The following is a 19,689-nucleotide window of genomic DNA, read 5'->3' on the forward strand; positions in this document are numbered from 1 at the left end:
GAAGCGAGACGGTGTTTCAACCGAATGATGCTGTGCGGCATTTTAAGCTGGTTCTTGACCAGTGCCCGGTCAGCCATCTTGAACATGCAGGGGCTGTCACCAACCCCGTGTATGCCCGCTTTGAAGGCTATATTCAAAACCTTTTTCAAGACATTGATACCACTACTTCCATCTTCTGCGAAGACCTTGCATTGCGTCTGCACCATCCTGATCACGCACTATCCCTCTATGATCTCATTAGAGCGGTGTCACAGTGAGGAGTCTACCGCTATCTATATTCACGAAGCCGCACAGCTGTGCTGCAAGTTATCGCCCCTCAATGCAATAATCTCCCAATAGACGCATTTGGTCAAGGCACCTGCCTTCAAGGAAACGCGCTCGAGCTCTTTCCTCTGGGTGATCAACTCCATCCTGGAGCGGTCCATCAGTGCGGTAGCATTGATGATCTAGACGAGGACATACAACTCTTTTGTGAGGCCATGTCTCTGCCCAGGGGGACATGCTGTCAGTGATGACTACCTGAACAACTTGGTTGTCTCACTCAAGCTCTGCTTCGATCACCAAAGCAAACCTTATGACTTCAAAGAGGCTATCTCTCCGCATGAACATACCCTGTGCCCAGGAATACTAGATGAATCTAGACAAAGGTAGTTCTACGAACTCAACTTGCGCTGAAGCTTTTTCATCTTCCCAAGGACGTCGTGTCTGGAGACTAGCATCTGTATATGAGATAATATATGACACTATCCAGACCGATACGATGCAAAATTTTAGAAATACTATTCATGTGAAGGTGTTGTAAATGTCCCGTTCATCGCAGCTACAATATCTCCAGCATCCTGACGTCCATCATGTCATCGACAGATACCATGTCCCTAACTTGCGCGACGACTTTGTTATCCGAAGCAATTCTCTTATATTCCCCACCCCACTGCTGCGCTAGCAAAAGTCTGCCAAAAGGCTGTCTGAGCCGAACGATCAACCTCAACTCTGGCGTAGTTGGTTCGTTGTATCCAGGAGACCCAGGCTCAGGCCAATCTTCTACACTCTGCGTCTTGTCTGCAAAGTTAATCAGCCCGAGATCATACCGATTCCACGGACGGATGAGCAGGAATGACTGCCGAGTACGCCTTGCAGGCGAAAATTGAGCAAGCCTGTCTTCTGTTGTGACCTGCAGGTCTTGTAGCCCGTGTGCCTTGACTTCATATGTGAAACATTTGTCACCGTCTTCACCGGCACTCCGCCTGACTTCGGTGAGAGGAAATGCGATGCAAGGCAATTGCAGTCTGGTGTTTGTGAAATGAGGAGCATTAAGATTCTTCAGGAGAGTATACAGTCTCGAAGCCGACTGCACAGCCATAATGCTGTTTCGCAGCGCGGAGACCGACATCTGCATCTCATTTTCAGATACAGATGGCAGTGTACAGGATGGAGCCTTGTATGAGGAAATGTCGGCTGGCAGGCAACTGTTGAAGTCGGACGATTGTCCCACCCAGTCCAAGGCTGTGATGTCGCCCGAATGGGCTATGATCTCCTGCAAGAGTCGTCCGAGCGCCTTTTGTCTTTTCTCTCCATAGATAACAGGAAGGTTGATATCAAAGATGCCAAACAAAGAGTAGGCGATGTCTTCCTCCCTCGTAGTATACCGGTTTGATGCCCATCGGAGTTTCTCTCGAGCATCTTTTGTCCCTGGACGGAAATCGACGAGCGCCCGCGCATTTATGCCAGTTGAACGCTCCAGCTCCCACATGATAGCGACAGACCGCTTGTGATTGCATGAGCGGTTGTCGAGATATGGGGTCCAATCTGTTTGGTAGAAGAGAACAATTTTTGGAGCGAGGAACTCCTGGACGGTCCATCCTCGCATGTTCCAAGTGCTGTTTGCGAGCGCGCCAGACTCTGACGAAGAAGGGACATCCGATAGGTAGATGATGGTGAGCGCTGAGTGGTGATACCAGATGAACATGGAGTTGACTGATTGCTGGACCTCAACGTTATTGTTCTGGTCAATGCAACAAGTGTCGCTCCACGCCCAACGATGCCCCGCATCGCGAGCGACTTTGCAGAACTTCTGCAACTTCACCATAGTTCCGACCGGACCCAAGTCATATATGACCTTGTCCTAAATGTCATGCAGTAGCGGCTCCTTCCTTTCCCACCTATGAGACAACATAACCCAATTGAAGTACTTTGCAACCGCTTCTTTGATGGGCTCCATTTGGAGGGGTGCATGCATCACCAATGAATGCAAAAGCTCTTTGTACTCTGTACTCTCCGCGAATGCGTTGATCTGTGCATCTCGATCGCACAAATGTCCAGTATAGGTGTTGATTAGACGAAGGGGGGCGTTTTCCAGTTGAGCTTGAATGGCTCGTCTAATAGCATCTTCTATTTCAAATGCATTGACGTATTGATGGCGTAGCTCTGCGAAAATATATCATTCCAGTTGGTGCTCAAGTTGTGTCGTATCCATGGGTCGGGCGCATCATCCAACTTGGAGAGCATGATTATGAAGGCTTCCAATGCATCATCATAGTGTTGTGCTCCACGAAGCGCTGTATACTTCAATTCATACCCGAGATAAGATGAAGGGTTGAGCTCGATGACCTACAAACATTATCACAAATGTTCAAACAGTGACAGATGTCGTCCGCACCTTTTCCGCATCCGAAAGGGCCTGTGCATGGAGCTTTTGGCCCAACTTCACCTTACTGCGGTGCGTAATGTATGCGTAATCCATTCCGAATGCTGCGGAGAGTGTGTTCTCGATGGACCAAAGTTGAAGATTTCCATCAAAGTCTGCGCTCGCGACCACTTCTCCACTGGAGGAAATTGCGATGCAGGAAACCCATGTGGTATGTTCAAGTGCTTGTCCTATCTGCTGGTGTGACTGTGTGCTCCACAGGCGCACAGTCTTATCAAACGAGGTAGTGGCAATGAAGAGGCCATCAGTAGAAATAGCAAGTGACGTAACGCAGGAAGTGTGACCGGTGCAAGGTTGACCGATCCGGCACCCATTTGATGAGTCCCAAAACTTGATCATTTTGTCCGCTGATGCGGAGACAAGTTGCTGGCCATCAGGCAACCATAAAACATTTTCAACCCAATCGTCGTGAGCGTTGATCTTGAGAAGAAGCTTGGTGTTGCCGGTGCGCCAAACCCGAATGGTACCCTGGGAACCGCCGGCTGCTATTTTGAGCCCGTCCGGACTGAAGGCGACACACAACACCTGCACCATACCCACATTGTGTCGGAGTGTTGAGAGGACAGCGCCGGTCTCTGCATCCCATATAATAACTGTGTCATCCCATGACCCGCTTGCGAGTCTCTTTCCATCGGGGGAGAAGCACACAGAGGACACCCGGCGTGTATGCTTCAGCAGTGGTTTGAATAGCATCTGCTTGCTCTCGACGTCCCAGATGATGATGGCTCCATCTCCTCCAGCACTCACAATTCGCCCATCATCTGGTGATACAGTAACGGACATCACGATGTCACTATGTCCCTGGAATGGCTCTCCGATGAATGCTCTTTTCTCCATGTCCCAGATTCGTAGGGTTTTATTCTTTGAAGCAGTGACGATCTGTCGACCATCTTTGAAGAATGCGATTGCCGTCACTGCCTTCGTGTGCACTCGCATTGTGTATGATGGCGCTAGCTCTGTTGTCTGCGCCGGCGTCCTGCGCATTCTCGCAGTAAGATATGCTTTTTTTGCTCTATCAAGTAATGATCCCTCCATATCGCTAAACAGGGAGATAGACTTTCAGTGGCGGTTAAACTTTAAAGTTGACGAGGAGCATACTCTGCTTTAGTTTTCGATCTTCTGTGTCGTGAGGAGAGTTGGATTTCTACTCATTTATAAGCCAATTCATGCAGGCGCTTGTCCGTTCTACTAGCTCTGTACTTACCACACTGCCACTGTGTGTCGTACTGCCCCTCTTCAATAGACCCTTGTATATTGAGTCCTTCATGGATGATTTTTTTAGGCTTGTAAGATGCCAAGCAGAATATCATGTCATGCATATGACCTTCTTAGGCAGGTGAGCGCTTGAACAATAATTCAATGCCGCTGCTCATTTCTGTTATCCCTTGATCTATTTGTGAGGGGGGCATTAGACCCTGCAAACGAAACTTTCTTTCGTTTGAAACCACCAGCACTGGTGATAAATGCTCAATCGGTCTGGCGATCGTATATAATACCTAGTGTTGATGCGAAGATTTAGAAGCAGCTAGAATCGGCAAAGATATAAACAAAGAAGGTCTCGAGTGTCAAAAGCCCCTTCATCGTTGTTATTGAAAATGTGTGGCTCATCGGCGTCGAGAAACTCATACTGGAATACAAGGTTGTCTATTGATGAGAAGGACCAGATTTAATGAGTTAGTGTGCGGCTGTAGGTCAGACTAAAGTTGCACTCAGAGTATGCTATGCTGGAATATTTTGCCTGTCGAAAGCTCGAGTCATTGGATCATTGATATTTTCTATCATCGCGATAAGTCCCTGCAATGAATTTAATTCTATGACAGATCCTGCCTGACAGGGGTGGTACCACTTTCTTTCACTGGTTCTGATGCCGTCATGCTGCAGCCCTGATATAAAACTTTTTATATAGGCGATCTGAATGCTGTGTCCCTTGATGCCGCCCATCTGGCACAACGGTCCAGGCCAGGGCTTGTTTACGTTACTTTGATGTGGATGGTTTGTTGCTACAGTCAGTCTGGACTCTGATGCACGGCCACCAGGTCGCTATTGAATCATTCTGTGATTGTTCGTTACGTTGACAATGATAGCTTGATACCAAAGTCATTCTAATACATGGCCACCAGAACACTTCGTTGTTGAGCTTTAGACTGGCACTAGAGTGACTGACTTACTCACAAGGCAATGTGAAGCTGCAGTGGCTGAGCGCTGAGGTACGTGATCTTCAAGTGTTCTTGCAGTTCTCCTCATTACTCGTGCAGCATCATCATTGTCCCAATGTCAGGAGCTCCATTTTGTTCCCTTGCCGTATAATGCGCCAGGCGGGCCACAGCTAATGTTTAATAGTGCATCCAGGGGCCGATGCAAGGTGCGCCCATGAATAACTTCCCGCCACACGGTGATCATGTTCTAAGTAATCCTGGTATGGGACTGCCGATGGGTGCCTGAGTAATGTCACGAGCCAGGGAATGGTTCCAGGACAAGGTCACGACATGATGATAGCCAATGCCAATGCAGTAAGTCATCGATTCTTGCTGCAGCTCTTGGTCATTCCTCAACTGTTCTGAAGCACTCACAGGATCGACAAAGTATGAGTAATTATACAATTTTAAAATCAAGGACGGACGGCTTGCAGGGAAGGCAGAGGCTTCAGTGCTACAGCAGGAAGGAGACCTGCACCATTTTCGCACACCTCTAAGACCCCAAACAGACGACAACCTCGTGTACTCGCGCACACACCCTCACCCCCGTTAGCCTTAGGTTGGCTTCCGATGCTCTAACGCCCCAAACTTCAGTACGGGGCGCGAGCCAATGGTCTATAATTATACCAATGTTAGTACGCAAACCAGAACATAGTAGCACATAGTATGTACTGTCTACATCAGGTGTTGCCCTCCGCAGACAATAAAATGGATTTTATAAAAAAGGATGCCAGAGTTTTACGGAGATCAGGCAGGACCTTCGAACACGGTGAATGATGTTATAAAGGGAGGAGGCAATTAGATGCATACCTTGAGCAAAGTATCCAGAATTACTTCTGCAACACTACTTTCGTCGACGTCACCTCCTTCAAATAGCACCTCAACAACACGTTCGCGGATCTAGCTTGGGTTCCACGCCTGGTAGAGAGGATGTGCGGACATCACTCAGAGAAGATTCTGAAGCATCTGTTAGTATCTAACACACATGACGTTGCCAGCCATAGTTGGTGGAGGGAGGTGAGAGCCAAATAAGAGGAGTGCACAGATGTGTGACTACTCGGAAAAGCGAGAGCTTGCAAGTGGTGTTGTTCGGGGCTGGGGAAAGAGAGGATGTGCTGCAAATATCTGATAGGGTGTGTTAACAACAGGTCAATCTATCTCACAGGTGATGTGGTGGATTCTAGATGGCCCATAGGACGACTCGTTATTCTTCCAACAGATAACAGACATCAGACACTTGATGCGAACGATATTGAGGGAAGTGTCACTGTAAATCCATAGCACCGTAGCCTACATAAGCTGGACACATAGCTGAGGGTCTTCGAACAGGATGGAACCTATCACATTCTTGATGTATAGCGATGTTGATGAATGCTCAACTAGAATCACCCTGGGTTCTGCAGGAGGGAGTGACGATCGTACAAACCCACCGCACAATAACTCGTGGAATATGTGAGCTCTGAATTCGCACACCCGAAGAATTCATTCAAGTTCATGCATATAAATACGCGATGAGTCTGAGTCTGAAAGGTAGCTCCTCATCGCTCCTTCAATTACTCTAAGTGAGTCCAAGGCCTAGTTTTCGAGTCATTCGTCCGGTTTTCATTTAATGAGAGATGTTTGAAGAACGTGGGGTCCGGGCCCGCCACTTGAGTTGTTGGCATCGCAAATGTGATGCCCGTTGGTGTACCTGTATGGGACTGTTGACATTAATATTACTGAGAACGAACAATTGCTTTTTGTGCATGTGACTAATCGTGTCGCGTTTGTTTGGTGTATTTTTGGGTTTTATACTAGTTTTACTATCTTTGAGATTCACGTTAGAAGCTTAGTGTTTGGGTCGCAAAATTTTGAATTTCTACTACGACGGACAAAGACCTAAGCTGTAAGAATACAATAGAGCTATCTGGGCGAAAGCGCGCAGCGCTTCCCGGTCCCGATCTGCATGCCTGTAAGAGACGAGTGAGCTGCGAATCCCACACTAGTAGGAGTCCAGCGACGCATAGAGTGAAACTCGTATTCCCAAGGTAGTAGGAGCGGATGAACTAGGTGCTTACTTTGACAAAAGCCTTAGCAGACGTGTGGCATTGTGTATCGCAGATACTCATCATGAAGTGCAGGGGTGGCTTGCAGGTATGGTGCGAGGATCTGTGCGTGTTTTCGAAGGTAGAGTTGAAAGGCGTCGCTAGCCCAGCATCCCATGGTTTTGACTACGTCGAATGGGATGTTGCGAAGAAGATATTCCAATGTAGTGCCTATTCTGATTCCATGACCCTGCAGAGGGACAAGGCCTGCATCTGTCGTGGCTTGTGCGAGGCATGCGATGAATTTTGACTTTGTGAGGACGCGATGGCCTTTCCCATGCTTGTAGGAAAAGAGGGCTATATTTCCGGGAGGGTCGTTAATGCGGTAATGATTCTCTAGAGCTGCTACAGGGTCGTAGACACCATGCTGGTGCGCGCATGAAACATCTTCACCTGTGGGGGAAGATTTTGTGCACGGTAAGTGGAACATGGTCGTTTGCAAACCGTTTCGGTCTGTTTCGTGTTGGACATCTGAGCGGGTGATGTGCAAGGATGGGTCAAACCTGTTAATGCTGGGCACTGTAAATTCACCTGCTCGAGCCATGGTGTAGAAGGTGACGGCGAGGCATGCACGTACTGCAGCGGTGAGTGGATTGTTGGCATCAAGTTTTCCCAGGAGCGCTTCGACGAAGCTGATTGTGTTACGCACTCAAATAGATCTGTTAGGCGGAGCCCTAAGAGGGGCGTCGTCCGCTAATGTTCGTGACGTAACCGGAAGGATCCAGTATAGCAAGTGAGACTGGCGACGATGAGTCGGCAGTGATCACAGTACGCGCGTGTCACGTGACTTCGTAGACAGATGTCTGTGAAGTCACTCAAGGTCAGGACTGTCTTGTCCAGACGATGAGGTCGATCGAGGTAGACTTAGTCGTGAGGAGCGACTAAGAAAAGATACTAAAGACTGAAGCTGAGGGGGCTTCAGAGGAAGTATGTTTCAGGGAAGATTGAGTAGATTCAAGTTAGAGAATCTAGTACAAGGTGACCGACTACTTATACTAAGTGGAGAGGGTTAAGGGCAAGGCTACCGCACAGTAGGTAAGGGTAAAGGGGATACGAAAGTGGTATAGGTGCGTTGGCAACATAGCCGGATTAGTGATGGGTGGTCGAAATGTGGAATGAGACCGAGAAACGTTGGAACGGACCAACAGTACGAATACAACGTGCGGGAATCCGCAGTCAGAGGAAACAGAAAGAGGAAAGCCACATTGGTGGCACGAGTCAGACCGAGTCATAGGTGCGGGACCACATTGGTGGTCGAATCAGAGGATGAACGTGCGTGCACGTGCATAGAGGCGGGCGATGCGAGGGACGGGAATGGTCCCGAGGATCCGGTCAACGGAAAGGCGGTAGAGGAGGACGAGCCGGTAGATGGTGAGGGCGAGGATGAAGGGAAAATGATAGGGGGGCCATGTGACCGATGTTACTTGTAACAGATTGTGTATGGTTGTTGTTTCTTCTTCTTGGAAGTGGCAGGGGTAAGGTTGTTCGCCGCTTTGAGCAGCGTGACAATTTGGTCATCGTTGATGGTCCAGGGTTGACTGTGCAAGATATGCCATGCGCGCACACCATGTACATAGTTGGATACCGTTTTTCCAGAATATAGACCCACCATGGTGGCAATGAATGAGGCGATGAGGTCGGAAGATGCTGGGGACCGTTGTGCTTCTGCAATCGACTTCGTGTCGCAGAATACGTGAAAGGCGAGGATTCCGCTGCCATACAGTTCTTGAGTGCTGCGGGCCCAAGTGTGTATCATTACGTTTTGTATGCGCTGGATGTCGAGATTCGGGTGCGTCAGCAGTGAGTTAGAGCTCGTCGGGGACCAGAGACGTAGACGGTCTCTGGCTGCGCAATGTGGGCGTAATGGGGATGGGAGCAGAGCGGGGTTAGCAGGATAGGCTGTAGGGGAAGAAGCCTTCAACGGCTGTTTGATAGTTTTCGTGGGTGGCAAAGACTTGCTATGTTTGTGACGCTTCGAAGAGAGCCTCCCCCTCGCGTCTGAGGACGTTGTTGAGGTTGTGGGAATGATGGTTGATGTCGCGGCGAGGCTGAGCGGGTGTGGCAGTTCGGCGCCGCGTCGTTTCAGTGAGACGTTCAGCAGGGAGAGTGGGAGCGTCAAAGTCAACGAGGAACTCTTGGATTTCTGCGGGAATGTGCACTGGAGGGAGAAGGAGGTTGGCTGGTGGGTATTTCCCCCTTGAAGGCTCGTCTGCGGGGTTGTGCGCGCTGGGAATGTAACGAGTGAGGAAGGTGCAGTTGGTTGTGGCTGACAGCTTATGGATGCATTTGAATACTTCATTAGTGGCGCAAATCCGGCTGCGGCCCTTCCACCATCCTTCGACGACGCCATGGTTATCCCCGTAAATCTTGAGGCATGAGTTTTCTGGGCAGTTAGCAGCGAGCGTGCGAGCAAGGAGTTCCATTCCAACTGCTTCGGCCCAGCCAATGCCCCGATTGTCTCTGTCCCACCCTGGAATAAGGCGCCAAGCTCACCACCAGCCCTTGATCCAGATCGCAACGCCAACGCCCGAGCTAGCATCTGAGTAAGCTTCAGGTTCGATGACGTCGACGGGTCCTGGGATGGTGCGGGAGACGTTGGGTTGTGCGAGAGTGCTTTTCCACCAGCGGAGGTCGTTTGGAGTGTCTTTTGGGGGGGTGCGAGGCATGTGAGGACGGTTACTACAGATGGATAGCATGGCTTCGAGGGAAACCAGGTATGCTCTCCCGGCAGGGAGAACGAAAGACGCATGAAGGAGTTTTCCGTGGAGCTGTTGCATTTCATGCAGGGTGTGTGCGGGTTGCTTCTCCCACTCATGGATGGCCTCCAGGTATTTCTCCTTCTTCTGTTCTGGGATGGAGACCCTGCGGGTCTCCAGATCCCATAGGAACCCGATGAACGGGGCGCATGTGGAGAAGAGTATGTCCTTGGCGAGTTCCCACGGGATGCCCAGAAAGCGAGAGAGTCTGTTGATATTGTTGAAGCAGTAGGTGAAGCGTGCGTCTTCTGGGGAGCAGGGAGAAGCAGAAGAAAGGTCAATGATTGGAAAGGTGAAGTCTTCGTCGAACTCCTCAATTCGGTCGTCGGGCATTGAGGATCCTCGATACCAGTGACGACCTCCCTCCACAAGACAACCGCCGTTCTTGGCGACGATGAGTGCTCTTGCTGCCCGCAGCCGGTTGTATTCGTTGAGGTATTTGCGCAGGATGCGGATGAAGAAGTGGTCGTCGACCCATTTGGACATGGGGCTGATGCCTTGTGAGCGCATGACGTCGGTGCCCGCATCCGCCATTTCTCCGTATGATCCTGCAGCTGATGAACAACCGAAGCAGAAGCTCGTGTCGATGGCGAAGCTATTGGTGTCTGTGCGAACCACCAATCCCGGCCATTGGGAAGGGTGTAAAGGTATGGTTCGGTAAGCTTCGGCCACGTCTCGGACGGCTGCTTGGGATCCTGGTGGAAGGTGCCAGATGAGGGTGCAAATGGTAGCGGCGGTGCCCCACGTGCAAGGGTAGAGGTTGGAATCGATGGATGAGTTGATGGATGAGATTGGGGGGGAAGGTGATGAAGGAAAGGATAGGTTTTGGACAATGCGGAATCTCCCTGGTTTACCCGGCTTGGGTATGATGGACAAGGGAGCCGTTTGGAAAGGACCAATGAGGGTTTCCGTCTCAGTTCTGGTGAGCGGGCCCATATATCTGCCGGTAGCATATTCACGTTCAATAATTGCAGTAAAAGCGTCACAATGTTCAAGAATGGATGGATTATTAGCTGGGGTGTAAGTAGAGGTGATGGGGCGTATACTACCGGTGAAACCCATGCGCAGACTATTAGGTATATGTTTGTATCTATGTATAAGTTTGGAACTCATGAGAATGTGGTGCCAGGCTTCTGCGTGGTATGGGGTGAGGGCGTTAGAGTGTCTTGCTGAGAGAACATCTTTGAGCGCCGTGTTCTTTGCTTCCACACCCTGAGCACTCGTGTACATGGGAACGGGAGGTGTTGATGCAGCCATTGGGTCTTTGCCAGTCGTAGCATAGCTCGCGTCCTTCGGGGTTGACCAGGTGCCCCGCTGAATTGTGGGTGCAGCGGGTTTTGGTGTGTCCATCCCACAAGAGCTCGGTGATGCACTTGTGGATGTTGTGACGGAAACGGCCCAAGCAAAGGGCGCAGGCGGAGGAACCAGTTTTGCCTGCGCCCGCTGGAAAAAGCTGGTTGGCATTGGGTTGTTTCCCTTGCTGGTTTCCCGAGGGACGGCGGTATGGGTGGAAGTGTTCTTCAGACTGAGTGACCCCCGCAGGTTCTTGTTTCCCACGAGATGGGGCATTTTCCCGAGTTCGTCCTTTCGACTGTGAAGATGAGAGGGCAACGGAGTTCTGGAGCTGGGTTGAGAAGGTAGGGTAACGCGGCGAGTAGTTTGGTAGCGTGGGTGCAGGAAGTGGTTGAGCGGAGTTCATCCAAGTGTTGGTAGCGGGTGAGGGAAGCGAATTGTGGGTGGAGTTAGAACATTGTGTGGGAAGCAGGTGGTGGGAGGTGGGAAGCGGGAAGCATGGGTGCAGCTGTGGTCGAGGCAGGTTTGGTAGCATGGGTTGGTAGCAGGTTGGAGGCGAAGAGGGGAGCGTGTAGTGGGAAGCGGACAGCAAAGGGAGCATGAGCGAGTTGGGGAAAGCATATTCGAATGTTGTGTGAGTAGGTAGTGAGTTCGCGAGAGGGTGAAGTGAATCAAGTGTGTGTTAGGGTTGGTCAATGTTTGTATGGGGGAAGATGCATACCATTTTCATCCCTTCATCTCATTCTTCTTCCCAGACGTCATCTGACAGGCTGTTATATAGCGCATTGTTGAATAATCTGATGTTGAAACCTTGATTTAGGGTAAGACGGTTGTGCCAATCTCTGTGAACCATGCTTGTGTAGTGGAGAAGAGTCTTTTCCCCCTGCGGGCGCATTCTGTGTTCGTGGTTTGTGATGAGCGTGAAGAAAAGTGCAAGCACCATCTGGTGCTTGTCGGGCCAACCGGCCTTCTCGATATGGACGAGGAAGCTGGTTTTGGCCATGTCAAACTGCCTCCAGGAAAGATCGTGATCCTGTAAGGCTTTGTTAGAGGCTTTGAAGGAAGAAAAGGATTTCAAGGCAACGATGCCATCGATCTTTTCAAGACCTAGAGCGTCGTCCGCGGAGGACTTGTTCCAGTCTCGAGCCTCACGACAGCCATCAGGGCTGAAGTACCAGAGTTCAATGAACTCCATGTTCTTGACCTTTTGGAGCGCGAATTGCAAGGGACGTGGGATGATGACATCTGATACCGGTAGGTCGACGTTAAAGTTGTTGATCTTCGGTTTCTTTTTCTTGGTTTCGCGACGTTCTTCTGCTTCTGCGGCTTCTCTTTCTTCGCGCTCGTGATCTGCGGCTTCTTGGATGGCATGTGCATCTTCGTCGAGCTGTTGCTGCCAGAGGACGATGCGTTCTTGGCGTTCTTGGGTCCAACCATTGACGAGCTGGGCAAGGGCAGCTTCTGTGGTCAGTCCTGAGCCTACGAGGGCAGCAGTACATGCTGCAAAAGCAGGTGATTCGAAGTTCGGCTGAACTTCGAGCGACGGATCAGAGTTTATGCGAGGTACGATTACTTCCACCATGGTAGAACGACGGTGCCGGGCATGGGTTTCGATATTAAATGAGAAAGGATGAAAGAATTGTGGGTGTTGGTTTACTTGTAGGTACTTGTGTGAAAGAAAGAAAACAAAGGAGGATGGAGAGAACATTGACAACAACTACTAGGGAATGACAGTCGCGGTACGAGAAGAAGAGTTTGTGCTGCTTCTGTTGTTCTCACAAAGACTAAACTCTGTTCCTTCGCTCATGCCTCATTACGTAACAGAGCCGCAAAATTTGAGGGACATGCGCTGATGTGGAAGAAATACAGTTGCTGGTATATTCAGCGATAGCCTGAGATACATCGATTTCTATCTACTCAATCTGCAACAAACGAAAGCAAAAGGAAAGGAAATATACAAATGATAGCAACTCGACTTGTCACGTACTACTACAACGAAGCACTTAGCTATGACTAAGTACGAAAAGCATCACGAAGATCAACCAACAGCCCATCAAAATAGATCATTGCAAGAGGGCTCATCTGATACATCTGACGTGAGACAGCTTGATAGAAAGCTGCGTTTTCTGCAGTCACGAACTCGGCAGCTGGCAATCTGCCCATTGAGTACCGTCTCAGTGCCCATTTAAAAGTGGTGCTGATAAAGGAGATTAAGTTCATAAGGCAATTTTTCCACCTTTCGGAGCCATCGTAGAAAACGAAACAATGGTACTGCTTCTCCGACAGGATGATTTCTAACATATTGATGATCGCATTACTTCCAAATGGGATGTTGAATGGCCTGAGCTGGCCATCACTCTCGATCAGCTGAAGTTAAACGTCAAATGTAATAGAAACTCGTGCAATGGATGTACTTACCATCATGAAGCCATGAAGGAACGAATTGTTCGCGAGCAGCGAATGGATCCGTTCAATCCTTAGTGCTGCGCGCGCTGAACCGCGCTTGTTGATTGCAAGATCCAGGAAATAGGCATTGATTACTGAGGTGAGCGCGAGGTCCTTAAACTCATTTCGGATTCTTGTCAGAATCCCCTTGAGCCTCCTTATTTCGTGTTGACCCTCCAATTGCATCTTCCATTTCTTGAGGTCTACTGCTTTTTTATCCGTGAGTTGAGGAAAAAGTATATATCAAAGGGATAGTACCATTTGAACTTTGAGTGATCGCCTCGTCGAGTGCTTTTTCGGCCATTGTGTTGAGAGTTGCTTCATTGGCAGGGAAGAACGTTTCGTTGAGGATGATCCTAACCATTCGTACACAGGCTTCATTCTTTACGAGCTCTACCACCTCTGCTGATAAAAAGACTGCTGTAGGACGGGGAACTGGTATTGTTGGCAGTGTAGAAAGTGTAATGAGAGTGTGAGATGGCGCTATCCCGGTTGCAGGCTGGAGGTTGCTTTCATTGCCGGTCGGCTCCTGTAGAGGGACAAGTTTAGTCTCAGGGCTGCTGACTTGCAGCGGCCAATCCTGCATGTGAGCCATGATAATGGACAAGGACACGTCTATGCAGCCACGCGATTAATGAAAGGTAGTAGCAGTCGCGATCATAGCACACCTTTTGAGAGCTGGTATTGGTATCTCTTTAGCTCTGGGAGGCGATGGTAATGAGAATGAATGCGAAAAATTGCTGCCTTAAGAATGCTGCAAGTTAGTCGCCGAATCGGATAGCATATACAGTACATATCCCAATAATGCATATCCCAGTAATGCATATCCTAGATAATGCATCGACTTTGGCAGGGTCCCATCATGGGCGCAGCCATTATGCACTAAAAACTTTATACTGAATAATGCATGAACTTTTGAGGGTAATATGCATTGTCTGGGTACTATTAATGGGGGCTGCATTGTTCTATGTGTGAATATAAGCAGCAAAATATGCTAGATAAGATATCACAAAAGTCTTTACAATGTCTCAATCCAAGCAAAGTTGTCAATAAACCTACTCAGGAAACTGCTAAGCCTATTGAGATTGAATCTGATGACAACGACGACGGCAACAACATAGAATTGAGTGCATTATGTCAGCGCATTGAGACCGCATGCTGTAATCCTCGCTTAGCCTTAGAGCAACTCTGTAGTTATTGTGGTCAGTTGTGATGGGAGGAGCTACAGAATGCAAAGCAGGCGTCGTTAGATCAATATTTTACCAAGTAATTGATGTACTATCTACTGTGGTTATAACAAGGTCACACGGTGTCACAGTGTGTGACATCCAGCATTGTGCATATCCATGGTAATGCATGGCATTTTCAGGCTCCCGACCGTATGCATTATTGGGATATGTACTGTAGTACTTGCGTCGTGACATCCTAACCAGGATATGTACTATAATAATTAGTCAGTGATTGGGTGTACGAGTCAACGTCACTTGATCATAGCTTGATTAAGGCCTGCTGAGGTTCCCTGAAAAGGGAACAAATTTTCAATTGATCACCTCATGAAGAGATGACTTACCTTTTGAATGATGGCTGGATACGGTATTCATTCATTTAAAATAAAGTTTTTCCATATTTGGCGACCAAGAAACGACGACCCTGAGCGTCTTCGGTCTACTCGATGGCTCGAACAGGCTCGTCTTCTTCGCTTGTGTTCGGACACGCATTATGACTGAAGCGGTATTAATGTTGATGCCTTTCTAGGTATCTGTAGCGGATATATCACAACCGAGTCATTTAAATGGGGACTAGGAGGTACGTTGCCTCATAATACTTTTGGGCGACGATCAATTTGGAAAGAAGTGAGGCATTAGGATATCATGAGCCTGCCTCAATAAGCATATGCATGCATGGCTCAAATAGGCTCGTCTTCTTTTTCACAAGCCCGTGTTCGGACACGCACACTACTGAGTAATATTACTGTTGCCCTCAATCATATCTTCTAGATATAACATCACAGCCGAGTCGTTTCGAATCGGGACTAAGGTGAAGTGCGTTGCCCCGTAATATGGTTATCATCTTAATGGCAGAGATTCTACATAGAAAAGGTCTTATCAATGAAGAAATTTCTCAAACTTAGAGGTACAGCCTTTTCTGCCCACATAGCGAGTTTGGTAGAAGATCAACTAGTTCATTACTTTAGCCGTCGGAAAGGAGTTCGCCGTAGATTCACGCACACACTCCGAGCTGTCCTCATCCAAACTCGTGGCACTAGTGCTGGAGTCTGTGGGAAGCGCTCGATTGCTACCTTCAGCACGGACTCAGCTGCGAATAAATAATGCCGCTGGTGAACATAACTTTCGGATTCATGTCATGAAGCCGTTTACCTGCAACAACTTTAAAGACATCACGTCATAATATATCGGCAACACCGAAGTCCATGCGATCTTGAAGTTCCGCCTTGCTGCAGTCAACAAGAGCTTCAAGCGGAGTTTCAAGTTTCGAGACGAAGCCACATTCAAGAATGCATCCGAAGGAACTTGGGGTTTTCCACGGGTGCGGAAAACCCGTAGTGAAGTTATGGTTGAGGGTTGTGCATGGTTTAGGCCATTAAAACTATACGGATCAAAGTTTTACAGGTGTTTCTGCATGCAGGTGCTGTCAAGATGTAAACGTAAACGAAAATTGGTCACAATATCTCTAACATCCTGACGTCCATCACGTCATCAACAGAAGTCATGTCCTTCACTTGCGCGATGATTTTGTTGTCCGAAGCGATTCTCTTATACTCCCCACCCCACTGCTGCGCTAGCAAAAGTCCGCCAAAAGGCTGTCCGAGCCGAACGATCAGCCTCAACTCTCGCGTAGTCGGCTCGTTGTATCCAGGAGACTCGGGCTCGGGCCAATCTTGTACGCTCTGCGTCTTGTCTGCAAAGTTAATCAGCCCGAGATCATACCGATTCCACGGACGGACGAGCAGGAATGACTGCCGAGTACGCCTTGCAGGCGAGAATTGAACAAGCCTGTCTTCCGTTGTGACCTGCAGGTCTTGTAGCCCGTGTGCCTTGACTTCATATGTGAAACATTTGTCACCGTCTTCACCGGCACTCCGCCTGACTTCGGTGAGAGGAAATGCGATGCAAGGCAATTGAAGTCTGCCATGAGCAAAACGAGGAATGCTAAGATTCTCCAGGAGAGTATACAGTCTCGAAGCTGACTCCACAGCCACAATGTTGTTTCGCAGCGTGGAGACTGACATCTGCATCCTGTCTTCGGATAGAAATGGCAGTGTACAGGACGGAGCCCTGTATGAGGAAATATCGGCTGGCAGGCAACTGTTGAAGTCGGACGATTGTCCCACCCAGTCCAAGGCTGCGATGTCGCACGAATGGGCTATAATCTCCTGTAAGAGACGTCCGAGCGCGTTCTGTCTTTTCTCTCCGTAGATTACAGGAAGGTGGACGCCAAATATCCCAAACAGCGAATACGCGATATCTTCCTGCAATGTAGTGACACGCGTCGACGCCCATCGGAGTTTCTCTCGGGCATCTCTCGTCCCCGGACGAAAGTCGACGAGCGCCCGTGCATTTATGCCGGTCGAACGCTCCAACTCCCTCATGATAGCGGCAGACTGCTTGTGGTTGCGTGAGCGGTCGTCGAGATATGGGGTCCAATCTGCTTGGTAGAAGAGAACAATTTTTGGAGCAAGGAACTCCTGAACGGTCCATCCTCGCGTGTTCCAAGTGCTGTTTGCTAGCGCGCCCGACTGTGACGAAGGAGGCACATCCGACAGGTAGACGATAGTGAGCGCTGAGTGGTGATACCAGATGAACATGGAGTTCACTGATTGCTGGACCTCAATATTATTATTCTGATCGATGCAGCATGTATCGCTCCATGCCCAACGATGCCCTGCATCGCGAGCGACTTTGCAGAACTTCTGCAACTTCACCACGGTCCCGACAGGATCCAAGTCATATATGTTCTTGTCCTGAATGTCGTGCAGTAGTGGCTCCTTCCTTTCCCACCTATGAGACAACATGACCCAGCTGAAGTACTTTGCGACCGCTTCTTTAATGGGTTTCCTTTGGAGGGGCGAATGCATCACCAAAGAATGAAAAAGCTCTTTGTACTCTGTACTCTCCATGAATACTTTGATCTGCGCATCTCGATTGCACAAACGCCCAGTCGAGGTGTTGATTTGACGAAGTGGGGCATTGTCCAGCTGGGCGTGAATGGTTCGTCGAATAGCATCTTCTACTTCAGACGGACTGACGTATTTCTGGCGTAGCTCTGCAAAAAAAAACACGAGTCATCTTCAAGTTGGCGCTTGAGTTGTTTGAGGCTTACGTCGTATCCGTGGGTCAGATGCATTATCCAACTTGGAGAGCATGATTGTGAAGGCTTCAAATGCATCATCATAGCGCTGGGCTCCGTGAAGTGCTGCGTGCTTCAATTCGTATCCGAGATAAGACGAAGGGTTAAATTCGATGACCTTCGAACATCATCGTAAATGTTAAAACAACGACAGATGTCATCCGCACCTTTTCCGCATCCGAAAGGGCCTCCACGTAGAGCTTTTGGCCCAACCTCGCCTTACTGCGGTGCGCAAAATATAAATCGTACGATGAATCCAGTCCAAATGTTGCGGAAAGCGTGTTCTCGATGGACCAAAGTTGAAGATTCCCATCAAAGTCTCCACTCGCGAGCAGTTCTCCACTGGGAGAAATTGCAACGCAGGACACCCAAGTGGTGTGTTCGAGTGCCTTTCCTATCTGCTGGTGTGACTTTGTGCTCCATATGCGCACAGTCTTATCATGCGAGGCAGTGGTAATGAAGGAGCCATCTAACGAAATGGCAAGCGATGTGATGCGGGAAGTGTGACCAGTGCAAGGTTGACCGATCTGGGTCCCATTCGACGAGTCCCAAAACTTGATGGTTTTGTTATATGATGCAGAGATGAGTTGCTGGCCGTCAGGCGACCACACAACGCTTTCAACAGAGAAGCTGTGAGCGTTCAAGTTGATCTGGAATAGAAGCTCGGTGTTGCCGGTGTGCCAAACCCGAATGGTACCTTGCGCTCCGCCGGATGCTAATTTTAGCCCATCCGGACTGAAGGCGACACACCACACCCAATCCCAACTCTTGAGTGTTGAGAGGGCAGCGCCGGTCTCTGCATCCCATATGATAACTGTGCTATCCCATGACCCGCTTGCAAGTCTCTTTCCATCGGGGGAGAAGCACACCGAGGACACCCGGCGTGTATGCTTCACGAGCGGTTTGAATAGCATCTCCTTGCTCTCGACGTCCCAGATGATGATGGCTCCATCTCCTCCGGAACTCGCAATTCGCCTATCGTCTGGCGATACAGTAACTGATGTCACTATGTCACTATGTCCCTGGAATGGCCCTCCGATGAATCCTCTTTTCTCCATGTCCCAGATTCGTAGGGTTTTATCCATTGAAGCAGTGACGATCCATCGACCATTTTTGAAGAACGCGAGCGCCTTCACTGAGCTTGTGTGCATTCGCGTCGTTTGTGTTGGCACCAGCTCTCTTGTCTGCGCCAGCGTCCTTCGTCTTCTCACAGAAAGATTTCCTACATGGAACAATCCTGACATGTCGCTAGATAGGAAGATGGACGGTCAGTAGCGTTTGAAATTGACGAGGAACGTACTCTGTACTGCTGTCGTCAATCTTGTGCGTCGCAAATGGAGCTGCAGCTGCAGGACTTCTGCCCATAACCCAATCCATGTCGGCTCTTTATATATCCTTGGCCCATACACGTTGCTACAACATGTATTTCATTTAGCTCCTTCCGTAGCGCCTGTAACGGACCAAGTACTTTCGTTGACATCCCAAATCATGATGTCATCAGCCGCCCTGCTCGCAACTCGCCTGTCGTCTGGTGATACAGCGACTGGAGTCATGACCCCGAATGGCCTTCCTACCAATGGCTCCTTTCTCTAAGTGCCAGATGTATGCAATGCGGTCCCAACCAGCTACAATCAATCGACTGTCTTTGAAGAACGCGACCGTCGACATCATTCTCGAGTGCCCTGGAATCGTCCGCATCAGTTGTGTTGTCTGCCCCAGTATTGCAAATCCTCTCACAGCAAGTTACGGTGTTTTTGTTGCATCAGGTACACTCGCCAACGTGTTATGCTGGCCTACTAGACAGGGAGATGGATGGTCAGTAGCATTTGAAGTTGACGAGGAGT

At 49.2% G+C, this 19,689-nt stretch overlaps 3 protein-coding genes across 3 annotated transcripts; all 3 read right to left on the minus strand.

The window, feature by feature from the left end:
• Positions 1–809: 809 nt before the first annotated feature.
• On the minus strand, positions 810–3,688 carry F5147DRAFT_788447 (WD40-repeat-containing domain protein; the record flags this gene model as incomplete). Its single annotated transcript, XM_041442987.1, has 4 exons — positions 810–2,122; positions 2,177–2,375; positions 2,408–2,607; positions 2,657–3,688. 4 exons carry the CDS (start codon positions 3,686–3,688, stop codon positions 821–823), a joined length of 2,733 nt encoding a protein of 910 aa, XP_041285829.1. The 3' UTR covers positions 810–820.
• A 9,357-nt stretch (positions 3,689–13,045) lies between these two features.
• F5147DRAFT_658471 (uncharacterized protein) lies at positions 13,046–14,072 on the minus strand (the record flags this gene model as incomplete). The annotated part of the gene is made up of 3 exons (XM_041434443.1): positions 13,046–13,399; positions 13,451–13,686; positions 13,736–14,072. 3 exons carry the CDS (start codon positions 14,070–14,072, stop codon positions 13,046–13,048), a joined length of 927 nt encoding a protein of 308 aa, XP_041285830.1.
• A 2,085-nt stretch (positions 14,073–16,157) lies between these two features.
• F5147DRAFT_658472 (uncharacterized protein) lies at positions 16,158–17,861 on the minus strand (the record flags this gene model as incomplete). The annotated part of the gene is made up of 2 exons (XM_041434444.1): positions 16,158–17,761; positions 17,819–17,861. 2 exons carry the CDS (start codon positions 17,859–17,861, stop codon positions 16,158–16,160), a joined length of 1,647 nt encoding a protein of 548 aa, XP_041285831.1.
• Positions 17,862–19,689: the final 1,828 nt, after the last annotated feature.

The sequence above is a fragment of the Suillus discolor genome (assembly GCF_016758755.1).
Source record: "Suillus discolor strain FC423 chromosome Unknown F5147scaffold_113, whole genome shotgun sequence".
Taxonomy (NCBI): domain Eukaryota; kingdom Fungi; phylum Basidiomycota; class Agaricomycetes; order Boletales; family Suillaceae; genus Suillus; species Suillus discolor.